At 38.8% G+C, this 22,169-nt stretch overlaps 1 protein-coding gene across 9 annotated transcripts in view; it reads left to right on the forward strand.

Moving 5' to 3' along the window:
• ESRP2 (epithelial splicing regulatory protein 2) overlaps positions 1-20,710 on the forward strand; it is a 52,477-nt gene extending 31,767 nt beyond the window's left edge. For 3 of the 9 annotated variants that reach the window (XM_032446985.1, XM_015873534.2, XM_015873533.2), the window contains 12 exons: positions 1,357-1,471; positions 2,209-2,307; positions 2,429-2,483; positions 3,713-3,823; positions 4,006-4,138; positions 4,301-4,343; positions 4,798-5,099; positions 6,581-6,802; positions 7,672-7,870; positions 8,660-8,852; positions 9,842-10,022; positions 19,304-20,710. In XM_032446985.1, coding sequence (XP_032302876.1) covers positions 1,357-1,471; positions 2,209-2,307; positions 2,429-2,483; positions 3,713-3,823; positions 4,006-4,138; positions 4,301-4,343; positions 4,798-5,099; positions 6,581-6,802; positions 7,672-7,870; positions 8,660-8,852; positions 9,842-10,022; positions 19,304-19,462 — 1,812 coding nt within the window. In that variant the 3' untranslated portion in view covers positions 19,463-20,710. Of the gene's footprint in view, positions 1-1,356; positions 1,472-2,208; positions 2,308-2,428; positions 2,484-3,712; positions 3,824-4,005; positions 4,139-4,300; positions 4,344-4,797; positions 5,100-6,580; positions 6,803-7,671; positions 7,871-8,659; positions 8,853-9,841; positions 10,023-12,096; positions 12,131-16,627; positions 16,740-19,181 lie in introns of those variants that run through there. The other 6 variants (XM_032446988.1, XM_015873540.2, XM_032446989.1 and 3 more) reach the window with 6 other exon arrangements.
• The last annotated feature ends 1,459 nt before the right edge of the window (positions 20,711-22,169 follow it).

The following is a 22,169-nucleotide window of genomic DNA, read 5'->3' on the forward strand; positions in this document are numbered from 1 at the left end:
CAGGTATTGACTTGTCCTGGAGAATGGCAATTGTTTCCCATCTGTATTTATTCAGCAAAAAGTAGTACTACCGCTTATTTTCTATCCCACATGAAGCAGCAGTTCCCAGTCAAGCCTGACTTGCACAGGAAGAAGAATCTTTCCCTTGTGTGGGGTGGTGGCTGCTGAGTAGCCTGCTTGACAGGGTCTGCAGAAACCCTACAGGAGTGGGAGCAGCTGACACTGAAGCTGATCAACTGTGTTTTTTTTCTTCTCTATATAAGCGTACTGGTCCTGCTGAGTTTCTGCAAGTACTTGTTTGGCATTCGTGTTGGATTATAAAACATAACATTGTGTCTTTTCATAAAAATACATGCTTTTGTAGGAATGAAACAGGGAAACAATGATGTTTAGTATTCAAATGTGTTAGAATTGCTCACTTCTTTTTTAATATCCCATCCTGCCATATAGATTGTGGGTAATTCTTTGCATCTGTCTTGAAACAAACAAAAAGAAACAAGCATCCTGGAACTGCCCGTATCAGATCAAGCATTGGACACGATGACATTCTTAATCTTCCAGTACCGCATTTCTTTTCTCTCTCTCTCTTTTTTTTTCCCTCTATTGCATTTTCATTTGCTGCAGTTCAGTTTTTCCTGAACATTCAATGTTCTTAAGCCTCAGAAGTTGGTTCTTGCAATTGCTAACAAGGGCTACTTTGTGATTTTTCTCAATTATCTATTTTCAGAGCAAAGACAGACTTTTGTGAAGTGAAACAGTTGAGGAGAGTAAGAGAAAATATTAACAGAACTAGTTCTGGTCTATAACATGAGAACAGAAGCCAGTGTTGAATGACAGAATGCTTAAACATTTGTTTAATAATGTTATATAACTGAACTTGTTATCAAATATGTAGCAGTGAAGAAGGAATGTCTTAAAGTTGATGAAGATATTTTCCACATTCTGACAATATTTATATATACTGTTCCCACGTCTTGGTACAACATAGCTTTTAATTGTCACCCCAAAAGAGAAAATAGATGAATGGGAAGAATTTATATAACAAAACAAAACAAACAAAAAAAAAAGTGGAGGGTTTTGTGATTTTTTTTTTTTTTTTTCTAGCTGTCTTTTAGAGTTGTTCTGTGTATGTCTACAACTCTGCAACTACTTGGGTTTGCTCATTTACAGAGAGAATTCTGTAAGACTGCAGTGTTTGGACTGTTCCAAAGAGGGAAAAAGAAACTGAACAACTGGTCTATCTTAGACAGGCTGATGACGTGCAACTATGTGACTCTTGAGATTGCATCATTCAGTCCAAAAATGCTGATCAGAATGTAAAGCAATGTGTACAATGCCTTTTTGCTTTCCTTGTAGAACTTCCTGCTGTCAGACTGCTTCTATTCCTTTTATGATCTGCGCAAAGAATTCCACACATGCTACCCTAGTTCAGCCGCCGTGAAAGACCAGACTATCAAGACCATGGCAGAATGTATCCTTTTGCTGCAGCTTTTGCAAGAGAATTGATTTCACTTCTTTAGGTTTTATCCTTGTGGTTGTTACAGGTTTTATTCTCTCAAACTAAGGTGGGTGGGTTTTAAAAATCTCATGGTTGTAAAATTAGATCAGTGTTTTCTGAAGTGTTTGTGTGAGTGTATGTGTGGGAGGGTGTGTTTGAAATGTTTTTTAACTTATGTCCTTACTAAATATGGCCTAGATTTCATTATTAAATTTATTAAGCTACGCAAAACCATCATTTGTGTGTGTGTATTTGATGATAATGGAGGAAGGTTTAGCTACCAGTGGGCCTTCTCAGGACCAAGTGGCCTGCAGATTTCATGTGTTTGCAGACAATTATTGTTCTGATTGTTTTGTTTAATACAGAAGACTAATTTAAAAACCGAACAAAATAAACCACTACTCTGTCTACGTTTTAGGAGTAATGCTGTGGCCCCAGAAGAATGTGGTTAAAGTTCAATTATGTTTGAAGTGATAGGAATTTATTCTACTTTTTTTTGAGCTGTTAGCGCTATCAGTGGTTCTCAGAATGTTGACTGTGAAAGTGAATATTAACCAGTTTGTGAGCACGGCTACAAATGCCTGATGGTCATGTGTCCCTGTGAAGACCAGTATCACTTGATTATCAATTTTGTGTTAATAACAGGAAAGCCTATGGCTTGTTTACAACTATTTGTGTGACTGTGTTATTTTCTATAATTGCCTGTTCAGATCTAGGCTTAGGGACAGATGAAGCAGAGGAGGACTTCGGCGTGTGGCAAGTAAAAACAATGGTGGCTATCATTTTCAGCATGCTCTCTGAAAATTGTGGTGAGTGATCTATTTACACAGTATGCTGAAATTCTGTCTTTCTTGATGAATGGACAGTAGAACTGTCATTCTTAAGTAATCTCTGACCCTGGTTGTGTTTAAACTTCCTGCTTTCTTGCAGATCACATATTTACCAACCCTGAAATTGTGAAATACAAGTACGAAACAGGTCCTTGGTAAGTGTCCTTGTCACAGTTCATTACAATCAAAACTGAGTCTCATCTACAGCAAGAAAAGCCTGCAAATGTTTCCCTGCTGTCACTATGGAAGTAGGTTGGCTCCTGAGAAAACAGTGTATTCAGTAGTCTGGTGCAGAGACCATAGCTGGTGTATTGAATTCTGTTTTTTAGTCTGCCTTTAAAGCCACAGCAGGTGAAATGCTTTGGTTTCTGTTTTGAATGGGACTGAGGTTGACTTATCCTAACCAATGGTGAAAAAATATTTGTGAACTCTCCCTGTGTCAACAGGGGCTTGTGCACTTTATATGGAGCTGAACTGTGTAACACTTCTGAACAATTATCTATGAGGCTGAAACAAAGGAGAAGAAAATTATTTCAAGAGAGTGCTTGAAGGGTTTTTCTGTCTGACAGAAGCATCACTTGCGCTTTTGTAAAAACCTTGATGTTAATTATTTGTCTAGCCAAAGCATACCTGGATATATTTTTATATCTTCAGTTTGTTCTTCATTCAAGTGTCAAAGTGGAAGTTGTTGAGGAGAGGAAGTGTTCCTTACCCAGCTGCAGGTGTTTCTTCTGCTCTGCTTCTTCAGGGGCTCATCAAAATGGGCATTTCCCTGTGCCATATATTGATCTGAATTACAAATTTGGAGACATTTTGACTGTACACAGATCTCTTGCTGTGGGCTTGTTTTCTAGACAGACAGCTCTGCTTTTCTGTGATCTTTTTCCCCTTCTGTTTTTTTGGTTTTTTTGTTTTTTTTTTCTCATCTAAATTGAATTTGGTTTAGTCAGACAACAAACAGAGTAGTTCTTAATTTTCATATACACTTCTTGAACTGTAGAATCAAACATAAGCATAAAATAAATTCACATTTAGGGCTGCTTTATAATTATCGACAATGGTTACAGGATTTAGAATAACACCTAAAGATTGTTAGGTCTTCTAAATAAACTTTGGAAGTCCCTTATTACTTCACTTTGAGACATTCATATTCTTCTTAAAGAACTAAATGTGATGACAACACAGTGCATCCTGGGTATTGTGTATCTGAAGTGATTATACAAGTTATCTTTGTCTTCTTTACTGAAATGAACAGAATTGAAGAATCTCAGCTGTGAAGATACTCTAGATTTTCAAGTCAAATGAATTGTAAATGGAAATTTGATAAGGTAATGGGAAACTTAGAAAAAGCTTAATTTCACATATTTTTTTTCTTCCTGTGCAGCAGCAAATCAGAAACAGTGGATAGTGAGACAGTAATACGTGCTAGAGGTTTGCCATGGCAGTCTTCAGACCAAGACATTGCCCGATTTTTCAAAGGACTCAATATTGCCAAGTAAGAGGATTAGAATTTGTTTTGCTTTTATCACTTTCTTTAACATCATATGTTTTTATATTTAGTGCACGCTCTCTTAGAAGTCCATCCTTCTGATATTTCCCCTGTGCAGAAGCTGAGAAGGTGACAAACAGCGTGAGATCCAACATCTCACTTCTTAATTTGTTGGCTTTACGTTTCAGGGGTGGTGTGGCCCTTTGTCTGAATGCTCAAGGAAGAAGAAATGGTGAAGCATTAGTTCGATTTGTCAGTTCTGAACAGAGAGATCTGGCACTGGAAAGACATAAGCATCACATGGGTAGCAGATACATTGAGGTAAAAAGTAACAAATTGAAACAAATCTCTGAAAAGCAATCTGAATGTTTTGGAGTATGGTTTTGTATGAGAACAAGGTGTGCTCCTAAGTTGCTCAAAGTAAGCAAAATACACTGAATGTCGTAATTTTCATGTGTACACTTTTTTTCTTTTTTCTTTAAGGTTTACAAAGCAACTGGGGAAGAATTCTTAAAAATTGCAGGAGGTAAGTGATCCTGGAACTCAGTGTTATTCACGTTCATGGACTTGTTGTATTTCTGATTTTCTCTTGGCTGAGGACACGAGTAGTTACTGAAGTAGCTTTTCCTGTTTTGCTTCCTAAGAATCCTTGACCCTGTGAAATTTTGCTTTCATTTGGTTGGCTTAGAGCTGTGACCATTTTGACTGCGATGTTAGCAGGCTCAGTTGGCTAAGAGAAACAGGAACCTTTGCAGCAGAAAAATCACAGTAGTCTCTTATTTGTTGCGATTGCATTAAAATATGAACAACTTAAAGGATAAGAAGGTCCACTTTAAACTAGATTGCTGGGAGTAAGTAGTGCTTCTGGTGTTCTATGGGTTTCTTGCTAGCTACTTTCTGCTGTGTTACTCTGCTCTTATGTGCTTCTGCTCTTATGTCCTATGGAATTGGCTGTCCATACACTATCATCTTTGTACTAGGTACCTCCAATGAAGTGGCCCAGTTCTTATCTAAAGAGAATCAAGTTATCATCCGGATGAGAGGTCTTCCATTCACTGCTACTCAGGAGGATGTTTTGGGATTCCTGGGGCCAGAGTGTCCAGTCACAGGAGGGAAAGAAGGACTTCTCTTTGTCAAGTACCCAGATGGCAGGCCCACAGGAGATGCATTTGTGTTGTTTTCCTGTGAAGAATATGCACAGAATGCACTTAAAAAGCACAAAGAAATACTTGGGAAGCGTTACATTGAGCTCTTCAGGAGCACAGCAGCAGAAGTTCAGCAGGTTGTAACTATTGGCTGTGAAACTCAAAACTTAACTGTTGAAAATTTCTTCTGGTATTTGCATGCAAACATGCTGTGGACAACTATGGAAGCCTGATATACTAAAGACGTTAAGTTCTAGGAAGGGAAACGTGCTTACTGATTGGCAAGGAAAATTGTGCAAATGTATTTTTTTCTTAATTTTTTTTTACTGCCACATTTCTCAGATCATAAAGTACAAATTATTGGATTTTTTATTAAGATATGATCTGAAATCTGAAAAATAGTTCTAGAAATGGATAACATTGTAGTAATATTTCTTGGTGCATGGCAGGATTGTCTTTAAACTCATTTGCCATGCACAGATTTACATGCAAGATTCAAATCTAGATACATTAAAATAGCTTTTCCTATGACTGTTCTGTTGGATGCTAAGAGTTACCTGCATGTATTTGATGTCTGGCAAAGGGAAGTGAGATGTTTTCCTAAGATAATGTATTTCATTTTTTCTCCTTTTCTTCACCAGTTCTATGATCGTTGTCTTAAACGAGTGTAACTCCAGTTTATTTTGGCACCACCAACTTTGTACTGAATCACATACTAAATTTTTCTGCCTGACAGAGTATTTCTAGGGTAACGATGCCAAAAAGCACTATTGTAAGATTTCATCCGGCCTTCAAGAAAACATCAGCTGTATTTATGTAGCCATTTATATATATTCATATGTATTTCTGGCCTGAAATGTGTTTTGAGAACAAATCCTTGAAAAAAGGCTTCTATTGAGAGGAATTCCATAGACTGAATCATTATTGACAAAGCTAAGGCTTTGTTAATCTCTTTATTTGGTGCCTCTTTCAGTGGAATGTATTTCTGATAATCACTGTTAAATACATCTTTCAGCCATAGGTCCCAACAGTACGTTGCTCCCTTTGTCACATGGGAGTGAGTCAAGAGAAAATACAATGTTGAGATCAAGGTCTCCTGTAGCTCTTACCTTCATTTCAGAAGCCCTGTGCTTCAGGATGGTTTTTCTGGTTAAACAAGGGTGTTTGTTTGTTAACCTGTTAGCTTTATGAAAGAATTAGAGCTAGTCTTTTTACTTGTCGTATATTTCAGGTCTTGATTCTTTTAAATTGGCTGGTTTTAATTTACCCTAATCTAAGAAAAAAATACAAGTGGCAATACTGATATGTTGTTTCCAAATGGTTCTTTTTGGGTTGGTCAGAAATTAACTGTTACTTTCTAACGTAATGAACTTAGAAAAGTCTGTTATTAGAGTCTAGCAGGTTAAATATATCAGATCTGTTATCTTACTTCTGGGTTATAAATTTTAAATGTCCAAGAGAAAGCTGCCCAGAAATTTGGTTTAAGAAGATGTTTTTCTCTGATGTTGGAATTGATTTATTTAAGTGAATGATGTTTATTTATTTAAGTGTAGTGCTGTGTAAACTGATCTGTGCTTAATTGGATGCTGTGTAAATCAGTGTGTTTTTTTCCATACAGGTACTTAATCGGTACATGTCAACACCTCTTATTCCCACCCTCCCAACTCCCATCATTCCTGTTATACCCCCACCATATACAATTGCCACGGGTAGCATACGGGACTGTGTCCGGCTTAGAGGCCTTCCTTACACTGCTGGCATTGATGATATCCTGGACTTCATGGGAGATGCCACAGCTGATATAAAGCCTCACGGAGTCCATATGGTCCTTAATCAACAGGTAACAGACTGGATCAAAGCTAACTTTCTGGTTATTGAAGGTGACTGGAAGTTGTGGTACCCTTACCTATTCCTTGCCCTGCCTTAGGTCTCCTATAGTTTTGAGAAAATACTTCAATATATCTGTCTTTTCTTCTCCCACGTTCCTCCCTCCTTTCTACATACACAACTGTTTTTCTTTCTATACCCCTATGCTTAAGGTAGGGGAGGACTATGCTTGTGGAAGGACTTGTTACCAATAGCTCTGTCTTGGAGGCTGCCTTGAAATAGTCCTTTGTGTTTCGGACAGGTTCTGGAAATACACAAAGTAGAAATGACTTTTTTTGTTCTCAGTGGAAGCTGCATTGCTTGAGTGGTGTTTTTGGACTTTTTATTTTTTATTTTTTTCCTAAAACAATTAAAGACTTCTCAGAGTTTAAAGGAAGCTGCTTGTTAAGCTTATGTTTTGGATATATTTTATTGGTGTAGATGCGAGGATATTTTTTTTTCCTTATCCTGTTGTGTCAAGAATAAGCACCATTGACCACAGAAACATTGAGATGCTAATCTTTATGTAAATAAATAAGAGAGATCTACACCATCTTCATCTCCCAGGGATGTTTGAAATTCAAATAGAGGAGACCACAAGTGGCCTGATGTAGTGTGAATGTTAGCTCTAGTCTTTTTTATCTTCTGCAGAATGAGGTAGTATTAAGCTAACTGGGCGCTGGATACCCAAGTCTTGCCTTTTTGCTTCTAAAAGTAATCATTGACTTATTAGTACTAGATACAGAGGCTATAAGTAGGTATTTAATCTTAGTCTTTTTGCATTTCCTGTGTTCTGAATGGTCAAATAACACACACTGACTTACTATTTTTAATTTTCCAAAGGGGCGACCATCTGGTGATGCTTTTATCCAAATGAAATCTGCTGACAAAGCCTTTATGGTGGCTCAAAAATGTCACAAAAAAATGATGAAGGACCGTTATGTGGAAGTATTCCAGTGTTCAGGAGAGGAGATGAACTTTGTTTTAATGGGTGGCACTTTAAATCGTAGTGGCTTATCCCCACCGCCATGTAAGTTACCATGTAAGTCTGCAATTCTTCTGCTCTCTGCTGCTAAAGGCTGATATGTGGTAGGTGCTGAAGCTTTGTGGCCTTTCACCTTTTGACTTGGGTTTTGCCATGATCAATAATCATTCATCTATATACATGCTGAGATTGGAATTGTTCCCTTTGGGCAATAATGGGACTGATTGGAGGCATTTTTTTTATTGAATTTTCGGTGGTGCATAGAGGGCAGCAAGGCCTTGCCAGTGAAATAGTTGCACACTTTGCTTTTTATGGGTGTACTATTCTTCTGAGCTCTGCAGTGGACTTGCTTGTTGTGAAATCTACTTGGAATTAGAGGGATTTTTTAAAAGGGAAAAAATTCTATATTCTAGCTGTCAATGAGTGCTCTTGCTGTCTTGCCTTAGAGCATTAAGAAGGTACTCTTTGGGTATAGCTAATTATGTCATCCCACAGAGTACAGCTTCTGTTAGAAAGAAGAAAGGGTGTGTTGGTGTGCACGCCTGCTTTCTCTATGCACATGGCTTTATGCTTTCTTTAAATAACTCTAAAGTTCCCTACCTACCATTTACATATAGACAGGGGTGCTCAACTCTTGGAGTTGTGAACTCTTAGGAACAACTCACTTCAAATGCCAGTTTTCATTTGTGGTAATGTGGCACAGGGAGATTCTAGAGTTCAGTCTGTTGTATGTGTTCATAAATCATACCTAGATGTTATTAATCTCACTGCAATGAACAACTCTGTTCTTAAAGCCAGGGATCTGTTCTCATTGTTTTTTATTCTCACATCCTGGTTTGTTTTTAGGTCTTTCTCCACCAGCTTATGCTGCTTTTCAGACAGCAGCTGTGATCCCAGCAGAAGCAGCTCTTTACCAGCCACAAGCTCTCTTGCCAACAGCCAGGACTCCCCAGGCCTCGGCTGCTGCTCCTCCAGCTGTTACCTACTACCCAGCTCAGGCTGCTCAGCTTTATATGAACTACACAGCTTACTATCCCAGGTATCCACTAGACTCAGCTCCTGTCATTTTATTGCAGTAGATTAAGTAACTGTGTAGTTACCTTTCAATTGCTATTTAATTTGTACATCTCTTGTAGATAAACCTAAGAATTTTTTGATCAGTGGACACAGTAGCCATTTAAACTACTCTGTGGCCTTTTAATGATGCTCCCCCTTCTCTATAGGATCTGGTTGAATCTCGCAATGATGTTATTCTAATGTTTAACAGCACTTTTGGCATTGATGAGATGTCATCAAGGCGGTTTCTTGGCTAAATGAGAAGCTGTGGCTCTACCATCTTCTCTTAGCTTGATGTTGTCCTTAGAATACTGTTTTCATACTGAAAGGCTTGTAATAGGTATGTACAAATTTAAATCTTATATCAGTGAGACCAAAGAACACTTTGTTTGTATGCAACACAAGTGATCTCCACCTTTCTTTCCTTACTGATGTTATCATCATGGCTCACTGAAGTCTGGTTGTTGGATCTGTGGGGGAAATATTCTATTCCTAGAATAGACTATTCCTAGCCTTGTGACATGTAAATAGCCATAGCACATGGTAAATTGCTAGATGGCCTTGAATGGAGATGCTACTTTACTCACTTTTTGTGTGGCATAAAAGCACCAGATTTTTTTCCCTTGCTTGCTTCTCATTCTACAATTTTTCTCCCATTCTATCTCTATGGTTTTGTTAGTGATCTTAAAAGAAATGGTCTGCGGCTCCTATTTTTCTCCTCTCCAATGGAATATCTGTTCTTTTACCTTGTCAACTAGGGATGCTGGCTGTTTTCCCTTTACATCCCTTCTGCAAGTCATCAATTGCTGAAGAGAAGTTAAAAACGTTAACAAGCAGCCTTGATATGGATGACTTTGTCATCTTTTTTTCCACTTATTTTCATATTTGAACTTTCAGTTTTCTCTCTGCCTATTCCAGGTACTAAAATCAGTAATTTGTTTTCATGAAAATTTTGCCTCTTCTCTCTTACAGTCCTCCAGTGTCCCCTACCACAGTGGGATATCTTGCAGCTCCTCCGGGAGCTGTAGCTGCTGCTGCCGCCACTGCCACCCACACTCCACTTCTACCCCAGCCTGGAGCATTAGTCCGTATGCAGGGTTTGCCATATAACACAGGAATGAAGGAGATTTTAAGTTTCTTCCAGGGATACCAGGTTAGTGTGCAGTCACTCTCCCTCCCTGATGTTTTACTTATACCTTTGAGTAGTTATCAAACTGAGCAAGAGTATGCTTTTGGAAAAGGACCATCAAGTATACAATTTCAGTGTTCTCTATTTAACTGACAGACCATAGTGCAGTATTAAAATTTGCTCTATGTTTTTGTGTAATAAGCACAACTGAATTTGAAGGCAATGGTGTAGTGCTCTCATGAGAGACTTCAGCATTAAAGACTGCACAGAGCAAAGTCCTATTTAATAGGCTGCAATGCAAGTCACCACACCCAGGTTAAAAAGAGGAGAGATGCCAGTGTCAGACTCTCTTGCAAGGGCTGTTTATTTTGCTCATAGGCAGCGACATATTGCATTGCAGATATTATAATTGCACTGCAACCCAAAGAAAACTGTATTCTCCAACCCAGGTTATCCTGGTGGCAAGTACGCTAAGTGCTGCTGTAGGTAACTTCAGTCAGTATCTGCTGCTTCAATACTGTATCAGTGGGCAAGCACACGGACGCTTATCTTCTAGATGAAAATTAAAGGAAAAAAAAGAAAAAGCACCATGTGCAAACACTTTTCTTTCCAGTAATATAGATTTGAATTCATGGAAAGGGTCTTTCCATGTCTTCCTCCTTTCATCTCTGAGGATATTGTATCTACATATATCCATGTTTTATCATCACACACTTATTAAAATGGAAGATAATGAGTGTGGTGTGTATTCTAATCTGATGAGTATTTAACTTGTTTGAATAACACCATTTGCACAAATACCAAAGCTTACCTGTTGGTACTATTCAGGAGCCCTGACTTAGAATGTGCCTGGTGTGTCTGAAGCCACTGTTAAAGTGGTACTCATAGAAAGAAGGCAAGTTTTGCATGAGTTTCTCTTAGAAAATTCAGTGAGTTGGTTAACAATGGTATTGTTAAAGGCTGGAATGCTGGCCTTTTGGGTTTTTTTGCTTGTTTTGTTTCATATAGCAGCAGTTAATGCCTGAAAATTTCATGTTATATGTATTTTTTTCCTCCTGAAGGACAATAGGCTTTAGTTTGTAGAAGCAGATATGATATTTGCTATGCAAATACATGCAGACTGTGGACAGGTGCTTAAATATAGATCTTCTCAGTTTTAGGTGTTTGGGAGGTACTGCCTCCTGGCATCTCTTAAAATGTTACATTGATGTTCACAAATAATTTTGCATATTTGTTTTTTCAGTGGAAAAATGTGAGGGTCAATTTGTAGCGGGTGTGCTGAATTTTTGACTCATTAGGAACATACTCAACTTAGTTCTACTGGGGATTTATTCTTCAACAGGGTGCCTGCAGAGTTAAAGTAAATTCAGTTATGGGTTTATTCTTTCCCTCTTTTTAAACCTCTTCCCCAATAGAGTGATAATAATTTGTTTCTTATCTGTTGATACTTTGCTCTTTTTCATCTGACTGGATGTTTTTTTGATGGATGGACAGTGGTTGAATTAAAACCCTTTAGTCAGGACAGACTTATTTCCTAAACTGAAATTCAGCTAGAAGTGTAAGGGTGCTTTTGAAAAAGGACTTGGTCCTATCCTGGGAATGGAACAAGTCAACAATGTCCAATATTTAGTAGCACTATCATCCACCACATCATCAATTTAGTGAAGCTGGACTTTGGGTCCTTTTACTTTTTATCTGCATTTGAAGAGTAGGTTGTAGCATTTGATTGCACAATTAAATGTTTGAGATTAATAGAGATGTAACCACAATGTGAAAGCTATTGTGTTCTTCTGCTGCAGCCTCCTGTCATCATCAGTTACTTTATTAAATTGGTCACCTCTGATTTCTTTAGAAGATGTTGTCCAAATGAGATCGGGTTCAACATCTTAAAGGAGCCAAGGAATTATTTTGAGTTGTTCTTGGGATCCCACATGTGGTAATGCTAGATTTATAATCCCACATTCCTTTAGGGGAAAACTGAGGTGGTGACTTGCTTTATTGGGACAATATTCAGTCTCTGGAGGAATTACTAATTTTTTCTTTTTTCCTTCCCTTGCGTTCCTCATGTTATTTATTTCACTTACTGCTGCTGCCCAAGGATGTATTGCTCGATGCTTCTGGTCATTTATAAAGTGAGCCCTTAATAACTGTCAGTGTTTGGGGCGTGGTTTAAATCTCTGCATAACTAATTGATGTTGGTATTCAATGGGCTTGGGAAACAGATTGGAGAAGCTGAAATTGGAGGGTGATTTTATTTTTTTCCTCTTTGTATGTCCTTGTGAAAGGAACGAGTTTTAAGTTTTAGTTCCTGCTTTATGCTCTGTTTCCTTCCTTCAGTCTTCATGGGCTCCATGTATTGCATGTATGCACACATTGCTATTTAAGTGAAAACACCTTCTGTACCAGACCTGCCTCTTAAAAGACAGACTTTGTGTGTAATGGGCTTCAATAAGCTGGTCTCAACATCAGTACATGCTTCTAATAGTGAATAATACAAATATCTGCAGATCAGCATTATATCACTCATTTCCATTTTCACTTATTTTATCAGCACAACTCTCTTGTTGGGTGGTTCACTTTGGCTTGATTTCTTCTTATAGTTATGCTTTTTTGTTTTTTACCATTGAAAATTCCTTCCAGCTTGCATGTGTTTAGTGCATCTTGCATTAAACAGTACTAGAAAGCTTGTGATTAATTTTAATAGCAAATCTTGGGAATAGTAACTTTCCCAGTCTCCTTTCTGTATAATGTTGTAGTGCGCTGTAACATTTAAAATAGCTAGTATTAAAACTTTCTGATTTGGTCATTACTCTGTTAAACTGGGTGTTTTGTTTTGTTGGGTTTTTTTAGTTGTATTATGTTGTAGCTGGGCCAGTGATTTCACCCCAGTCATGTACTGGGTGGGTGTATGGCTACAAGATGCTTGGAGAGGAGGAGGTAACAAAAAAAAGTGCTTATGATTAAAAGTGGAAAAAAAAAAAAATTAATAATAATTAAATAATTATAAGTGGAAAGAAGGTTCTTTAAAGCTGTAGTGGGCTTAAATGCCTTTAATCTGCAGCTGTAAAGAACTTGCTGTGCATTAATCCTCCAACTCTTTAGAGACCCAAAATTCAAGACTTGCTGGAGTGGGGAGTTGTACTTAGAGTAATAAGGAGGTGGAGGGGGAAGGATGGATGGCTAAATTCCAAGAGCATTAACAACCTTTTTTCCCGTGTATCAGGACAGCAGGCTTCATTGTTACAGACTTCTTAAGGACTAGTTTTTTTCCTCTGAAATGCATGTTTGAACAAAGAACTATTCTCTCTTTCCATTGGGTTCCTTTCGAAATCTGATGCTTCATAGTCAGGGAGGGATGCCCCACTGTCTGTGTGCCAATTCTTGGCCCAGCACTTTGGTCTAGAGAATAAGAGAATGTGATGGAGAAATCCCACTTACTGTTAGTTTGTTAGGTGACAGCGTAGATGTTACGTTTACTCCCATGCATCTCACCATAGCATTCTGTTTTGCTTTGTTCCTAAGTTTAGCTTCCTTCTGAAACTTAGTTACAGCATCTGTGAGCATAGGACCAGGAAATTAATGGTTACAGTTTCTGTCAGTTGCCTCCTGCATTTGCTGCAGCAAAGTAAGGTGGTACCTTCTTCAAGCTGTGATTTTGGTCATCTCTTTTAGGAGAGGAAAGTTGGTGTTTGTTATTTTTTTAATATAATATACATCAGCCATTTAATATTATTAAAGATTATTATAATATATGCTATTTAATGTTATAGTGTTATTCCATATACATGAGTTGCAATGTCTCTGCCAATTCAAATGTTAATATCTAGAAGGGTGGATATACTTCGCTAGCTCTATTAAGAAACAGCATGTTCTTCAGGAAGCCTTGTTTTGCTCTTGATGCTGTCTGTCAGTGTCCATGAACTTTTTGTTCAGTGTGTATGGATATTTCTTCTGCCATCTTGCATGCCCCCATCCCCACTGAGTGGGTGTGGGGGAGAAATTGCTTTTTCTGGATTTATCTGTATCCTCCTTCAGTAATTCTGGGGAAATAGTTCTCTCCTGTTCTCACTTGATAATGGAAGATTAACATCATATCCTATTAAATTGGGTAGAGGAAGACTCTCAGAAATTTATTTCTTAGATTAAGTAATTGCTTAAAAAAAATAATGCTACTGCATTATTCCAGTAGACCGCTATATTTAATGCTGTGTTTGATGCAGTAAGCAGAAGCCTCTTAATCATTTGGATGGAAGGGAAGCCTTTACATCAACTTTAGCCCAGCCCTCCAAGAGCCATGAGCTCAGAAGGTGAAAAGGCAGCAGTCCAAGGAAAGAAGCTTTGTTTCAGAGAAGCAAAGAAGGTGGGACTGAGATGATAGAGAGGATACTGGAGGCAGGAACAGTGAGGTCTGCTTTTAATTTTATTGCAACTTCTGCAGTATTTGCAGTATTTCTTATAGGTTATTTGTCTGTTGAGGGTAGAATTTGAAGTTTCATATTGTCTCAGTAATATGGCAGAAACAAGCAGCTCTAGAACCTAGCTCAGTGAACTTTGGTCATATGAGGGGGTTAAATCATTGGGTGGAATTTCTCAGATCTAAATGGAAGCAGAATTTGGCCACCAGCAGAACAGTATTTTCATTCTGAGCACTGGGATTATAGATTCAGCCTGGACTTTACACTGCTCATCCTGAGTTGTTCTATGTTTCTATTTTACTTGGGTTTCTAAATTGTGAGCAGAATCAGAAGTGATCATGGTTGTGTTTTTCCTCAGGCAACTGAAGGTAGTTTCTATTTCATTCATGTTTTTGTTCCCCCACTTCTGTTTCCTGTCTTGGTTTGCAATACTGCTTTTTGTAATGTGTTAATTTGAAGAATTTACTATTCCATAACTTACGCTTTAATTAAATGCAGTCTCACCTTTGCTTCCTGTGATTAAAAGTTACTTCTGTCATGAGATATTTTTATTTCCATTTTCTTTTTCAGGCCTGTCACTAGGATAATTTTCCTACTTTTGTGTTTTCCTCTTTGCTTATGTTTTGAACACTCTCCCTCACTAGAAACTGTAGACCTTTACCTACTGTACATCTACTGATAATCTAAAGTATGTACTATCTTGAGACATTCTTTCCAAAGAGTAAACTTACATTTTGTAGATTTGTTTCAAGGGCAGGTCTGGGAACTGATAAATCTAATATTTGCACGTTCTGGTTGCCCTGGCAGAGACTATCTGGCAAATACTTCTTATATTTGTCTTACTTAATGGCATGGGTTTAGATGTAAGAGGTGGCTAGAAACAGTAGTAAAAATTCTGAGAGGCTCTTTTCTTTTATGTTCTCTGGGCTCTTGGTTTTTGTTCTCTGTGGAAGGTGTGTACTGTAATGGTTGATTTTGTTTTGTTTTTTTCTTCAGCTTCACTTTGGATGAATACAGTGTGTCTTGTACACCCAAGTGTAACATCATTTCCTCCCTAAGCTGGCAGGAGACTTCTTGTATTATAGAAATAACAAAGAAAGCAGTGCATGTACTTTGTTCGCATTTGGCAATCTTCTAAAAATGTTAATGCAAAACCATTTTCGGGGACATAGAAAACTCTCCTCGCCACTGAAAGTTTATTCTGTAACTTGAGTGATGGTAGGCATGTTGTCATCTGAATTGCAGGAACCACTCCAGTAGTGTTTGTAGCATATGCAAGTGTGCTCAGTCCTTTTCCAGGGTATGTCAGTTTGAAGAGACAATGAGAGATTAAGAACAATGTTTCATATTTCCCAAGATAATCTTCCTGACCACAGATCTCCTATTTGTTCCAGGCTCCCCAGCAGTGTGCATGATAACTGCCCAGATTCAGGATCTCAAGTTTTTCTTAAATAAAACCCACATATGTGGGGGTTTTATCTTCTATTTAGGGGTGTGACTGTACAGTGCAGCCAGTGTTTTATTTGAAGTTTTGCAGTTTTATTTGAAATATTCTACTGCAAGTCTACTGTGATGCAGTTATATTGTATTGATGTAGCTTTTCTGTATATTAGTATAAAATCTTTCAAAAAAAGTTATTGGAAGAATCCGATTTGTACTGGAACACCATATGCTGATGAAGTCTGTATAACACATTTTATGTGTTGTAACATTTTATGCAGCTAAAGTGTTTATCACACCACACTAGAGAAGCTGCAGATTATTTCCATGACTGCATAGAAGACCTGAATGAGATCTGTACGCTTCTAATCCCAGTATGCATGCTGAAGGATGCTTAGCTGTCCCAGTGAGAGTCATTACTAGAGTATGATTGTGCAGACTTAAGAGATTTGTTAACTAATTCTACTGTCTCATGAGTATGAGTTGAAAAGGAATATTTCGTGGTCTAAACTGTTTCCTTTTGTTAATTAGGAGCAGCTCAAATATGCAGTTCAGAATATTCCCCGCATGCTTTTACTTCAATTCCATTTTTACAACCAGTTGATGGTTGTTTTTCAGTCTTGCTTAAAAATAGCACCTGTCAAATTCACTGTCTCCTGCCAGTTGTTATAGCTGATGCTCTTAATTATGGTTGCAAATGATAGTCTGTGTGGCTTGCTGTGCCAGAACTGTTCCTTCTCTTGCTGATTATCATATGTCACACTTGTACTATAGTATGCACCTGATGACTACAATGGCCTTATTCAGCTGAGCGAACAAGCAAGGAGTGTGTTACAAGCACCGAAAGAGTGGGTCTGTTTGTAACTCTTTGTAACTTCCAAAGAAGGTAAGATGCAACTTGAAGAAACTGGATCTCCAGTGGTGTATGGGAAGCGAAAGCAGGGCTTCTTGATGCAGTTTTTGTTTCCCCCTTCTTAGCTTGCGTTGGGATCCTTGCTTTAATCTTTTGCTTTTGTCCTGTTAAAAACAATCTACTAACCTAAGCAAAAAGGCTGATCGTGATCTATAATTGGTGGACTAGCTGTGGTGGAGGTGCTGTGATTGCCTGGTTTTGCTCAGACAGTGTGTTAGCCTTCCAGAAGTGTTTGTTTTCATGTAAAGCTTTCAGTCCAGTATCTGACATACTGGTAATTGGTCTTTTTTCTTTCCTTGATATGACTATTGAATGTGTGCTCAAAATTCCCAAACCTCTGAATCTTTTCTCTCCCTCTTGATCTCACTAGAGAAAATGTGAACTGTTTATTACTACTTTTGTGTTTAGGAGAGGTTTTTTTGTATAGTGGCTTTCTAATACAACTAACGACATTTGCTAATGGCAAACTTTTTAGTACTAATGTATGCTTTGTAGAGAAATGTCATTGATACCTCGGTGCAATTAATCATTTCCAGTTGCTATTGTATTCCACTCAAAATGCTACTGATTAGTTACTGTGGGTTCAACCCCCCCCTTTTGGAGGGTGTAACAAAACAGAATGAAAGTTTCAGTGCAACAAAAGGGTAATCAAATATTTTGCCTTAATAAATACTTTGCCTTAATAACATTATGTTCATGTCCTCCCATAATCAACATAACTACTTACATATAATCACTGTCTGCTCAGTTGTTTTCAAATTACTTGCCTTTAAGTGTTTTTATTAGATCTGCTCAGGGGAAAGTGGAGTAGAGGCTGTGTTTCCTGGTGTCGGGCAGAATACCTGTTACTGCTTGGAGCATTTTCATATTTATAGACTTGGACGATCTATTTCTCTCTCTTATTTCACCCAGATTTTCTGGAAAGCCAACAAGCAATGGGGTACTACTGTGTGTTAGGTGAAAATGGTCTATGACTAGGAAAGAATTTGTAGAGTAGCTCAATGTGAATTCTACACAGTTCAAAGATCACAGATCCCACTCCTGCTGTCTTCTGTGCTCAGCAGTCTAACTGTGCTCCATGTGTGTTTTCAACTGTTTTTTTAACAGCATTATTTAACTTGCATAGAAAACCAATGGAAAATGACTTGCTGTTACGAGGATCGATAGTAAAGAGCTATTTTAGAGCAGACTATCTTATCTCAGATTTGTACAGCTTTTCTCTTTCAGCACAATGTCATTATGAAATAAACTAAATTTATTTCTAAATCTGAACTGGGCTTTAGATAGGATGTTTTATTTGTCTTTGAATTTCTTTCTGCATGCTGTTTTCTTAGCTAACTTTATAAAATGAAATGGATGTGAAATCTGTGCTGTTCTTATATGCGCTTTCAGTTTCTAAAGCATGTTGCTGCTTCTGTCTTTAAGAATAATTTTATTGCCTGCCAAATGTTTGGGTTTGTGAAGCTCTGGCATGTGTTGCTTTATTTTTCTATGCTTGAATGTAAAGCTGATCAAAAACTTCTTCTGATAATAACTGAGAAGTCTAGTATCCATTTCAGACAGCAAGGCATACATTCTATTCAACTCAAGTATTTTGACCCTTCATGAGCTCAGGAGGGCATGTGTCACATGAACTTGAGTCAGGCAAATAGTCCTAAAATGGCTGGACTTGCAGCAGAGCTTGTGTGTTTTGTTTGGCACTGAATTCTGTAACTGACTGATCTTGTATGCTGGGCTTTTCTTTTCATCCTTCAGTCTTTTGATTTTGAAATTTCACCCAGATCCATTTCTGTCCAGTGTGCAAATGGGACTTCTGAGCTTAACCTGTACAGGTTTCCAGTGCTGTAAGAAATGGCTGGGTACTGTAGGGGGGGCAGACACATTTTCAAACTCAGCATTTTGAAACTGTCTTCCATATCAGGAATTGCATGTGTACTCTACAGTAAATAACTGGCTTGATTTGTTATCCTGTCTTTTTCTTAGCTTCCTTCAAATGATTATGAAGGTTTCCTTGATTAAGTAAGATTTGGTGCAGTACTTTCACTGAGCAGTCTTGTCTTGCTCCGTAAACCTGGGTGGAGATCAGCTGATCTTCCCAACACATCACTCTGATACATCTGTCTCTTTTCTTTTTAAACTTTGCATGCAAATATTCACCTTTGTCACTTGGCCAGTAGTTCAGTATTACAAGAATTACTTTCTGAATGCCCGGATTTTCTTGCTCCATTAACCCTTTATTAACATCCAAATCTTTCTGGTCAACCTTTAAGCTGAATTACTTCTCTAGCAAAAACTCTGTATGGAATTATGTCTACACCATTCTGTTCAGTTCACCAGCAGAGTACAAGCTGCTGCTGAAAGCAGATTTCTGTTAATCTTTGGTCCTTCCTCTTTCTTTCCTATTCTTGCATCCAGGATCTCTTCACTGCAAACACAGGAGTGGAGTGAACCTGATACAGAGAATGAAAAAAAACTGCTGTTCCAGAAGTCATCTCTGGTTTTAATAGCACGTTTCCTTTTGTCTTGTACCATTGCAGCTCCACAAAGATTCCATCCTCATGCTTTACAACTTTAGTGGCCAGCCCAGTGGAGAGGCATTGGTGACTTTTCCAAGCCTGGATCTAGCTAAGAAAGCAGTGGCTGAGAAAAATGGACAGCTCCTGGGAGGCTGCTGTGTAGAACTGTTGCTGGTCTAACTAAACACTCTCTGGGGCATGGGGAAGGAATGTCACGCTGAACACCGTGCCTTTTACAATACAAGGAGTCTTCCCTTGCCACCCCTGCAGCATCAAATGTGCCTTTTCAACGTGCTGTGTTGGAATGTGGAGTGGTACATGTCCTGTATTTAACTTGAAAAAGGGTGTGTTTTATGCCAAAGATAAAGCAACAAGAAAATGTATGCAGTTAATTTACTTATTCTCTGATGTACTTGTTTGAAAATAAGCAAACCCCTTATTGGCAACTTGTTAATTCTGAAGACGGTCTAATAGCACTTCATCTGTCACAGCCATGAGAGAAACCTTTCACCTGTTCAGTAGCATTTGAAGTGGAAAGAGAAGCTTGAGTCATTCAGATTCTTCTGTGTTTAGTTACTAAGAGTTTACACTTGGCAAAGTGTCTGTTTTTTGTAGAATTGAAATGTCTTTATAAAGAAAGGGCTTTTGGAATGTGTAGCATTCCCAACTCAAAGCATAGATCTTATTAGTTTTTTTGGTTTTTTTTTCGTTGTTGTTCTTGATTGGAAAATACCAGGATGCTGGACCCCAAATATGGTTGTGCTTTCTCATGTTTTCATTATGTTGTTTTGCAAAAGCCATATTTGTCTTTCCTACCAGTGTACGGCTGCCAAATACATAAAGCAAAAAGTAAAAACAACAGCAAAAACAGCAAAATCCTCCGTGCCCAACCATCATTCCCCGCCCTGAGCCCAAATTTTTACTCTCTACAGGACAAAAATGGCACATAAACCTGAGTACTAATAAGTTATATTTTTTTATTTAAGCATAATAGCTTTGAAATACTGTATTAAAGATTTTGCTCTAGTTTATGTGCATGCAGTTTGTTTACATCTTTAAACTACTTTATTTGTATATTATGAAACAACAAGATGTGTTGAAATCTAAATTCTCTAGTGCATGCTTTCTTCTTTTTGTGTGTATATACATAAGCTAGAAGAAGTACTTTATGTCATGTAGCATGTGTTTAAAAAAGAGACATCTGCTGTAGAAGCACTAAATGACTTTGTTTTTACCGTGCCTTACTTCAAAACTATCTCAAGTGCAATACCAGCAGATCAAAACGCAATGAGTCCTTTTGTGACACGTTCATGGATGTCTGGATTGATTTTTTTGTTTGTTTTGTTAGCATACAGTGTGTTGTACTTAAAGGAACTGAATGATGTATGCTTCTTTATATTACAACGAATAAAAGAGATGCTTATGATGTGTGGTGGCTTTTGAAAGTGACTTATACCAACCTTTGTGCTCCCCCTCGACTTCAGAGGGTATATGTAAGGGCTTCTGTTGTTTAAGTGTTCTGGTAAGCAAGAAATGTGAATGGTAAGTATGTCTTTTACAGCATAACTCTGCTCAGAGAGTGTGTAGTAACAGTTTGTATGCTTAGCTCTCATTCTACTGCCGGGAGAAATTAAGTGTTGAACTTGAAATCCAGAAGTGAACACAATTTCTGCAGGTAATGGGTCACCAAGTGCTGCATTTCTCATGACAGAGCTCGGTATCCTTTCTGCAGGAGAAAAATGGAGGGAAGGGGAACATCTGACCCAATTATCTCATGCCACAGCTGCTCTTTCAGTGTTACCACCTCCCAGGTGCAGCACTGCTGCTGCCAGCTGATACTTGTTCGGTGCTGTATGGAGGCCGTTAGCAGCAAATCCTGCAGCCAGAAACAGATCTGAGAGGAGCTTTCATAGGAGATAGAATTGCGTCCTTATAATTACAGTTTTCTTTGTACCTCCAATGAGAAGAGATGATGCTGTTAGCAGACCGTTTATTACACTGCTACATTCTGCCACGCTACAGTTGACCACATCAGTTGAAAAGCCTTGTTATTCTCTTAATGCCCTGCATTAAACCCGTGGCTGTCTGTTATCTGGAGCGATGCTCCATTTACCTGGGATCACCTCCTCTCTTACAGCCCCTTCCCCTATTCCTACACACCCCGACCTCGGCAGCTGCGTCCCCCCGGGGCCAAGGGAGGCAGCTGTGGTTGTTGCACCCCTCAGCGCTGTTGGCGGCGGTTCTCTGCTGCTCCCAGCCGCCGTTCTCCTTCCGGCCTGGGCCACGTGGCCAAAGCCATACGAAATTAAAAGAGAAGGAGGCCTGAGCTCCTCGGAACCCCTTTTCTGTGTTGGTTGCCCTGGGGTGGGGTTGGGAGAGGAGCCTCGAGGGGCTGCAGCAGGCCGTGCTGATTGCCCTCAGGTTCCCCGTGCTGCATCCCCTCTGGTGCACGTTTGTTCCCTCCGCTCCTTGCCCACAGTGCTCCACGTGCACTTGAAGCTCTTGCACAGCCCTGGTGGTCAAGGAGGCCCAATGGGCGCCGTGTTACAGCTGTGTGCGGGGCAGGCAGCTCCAGGGGGCGGCTACAAGGGGCCGCTGGAGCGAATGGGCATGTGGGGTTGAGCAGCCGCCTTCACACCGAGAGCTTTGTGGGACACACGGCCTTTCCTCGAGTGCTTTCGGGTGGCGACTCAGCGCTGGAGAACTCACGGTAAGGCCTGGATATGTTTTCTGTCTTTAATGCGTTTGTTTATTCCTTGCAATTGAAGTTTTTAGACCTGTTGTGTTATAGAGGTTGCATTGAGGAGGTTACTGTTTTATGTGTGTGTGCGTGGTTTGGTGGAATAAGAAAAGCATGGGAAAATATTGAACTTTGTTTTACCAAAGA

The sequence above is a fragment of the Coturnix japonica genome, chromosome 11 (genome assembly GCF_001577835.2).
Source record: "Coturnix japonica isolate 7356 chromosome 11, Coturnix japonica 2.1, whole genome shotgun sequence".
Classification (NCBI taxonomy): Eukaryota; Metazoa; Chordata; class Aves; order Galliformes; family Phasianidae; genus Coturnix; species Coturnix japonica.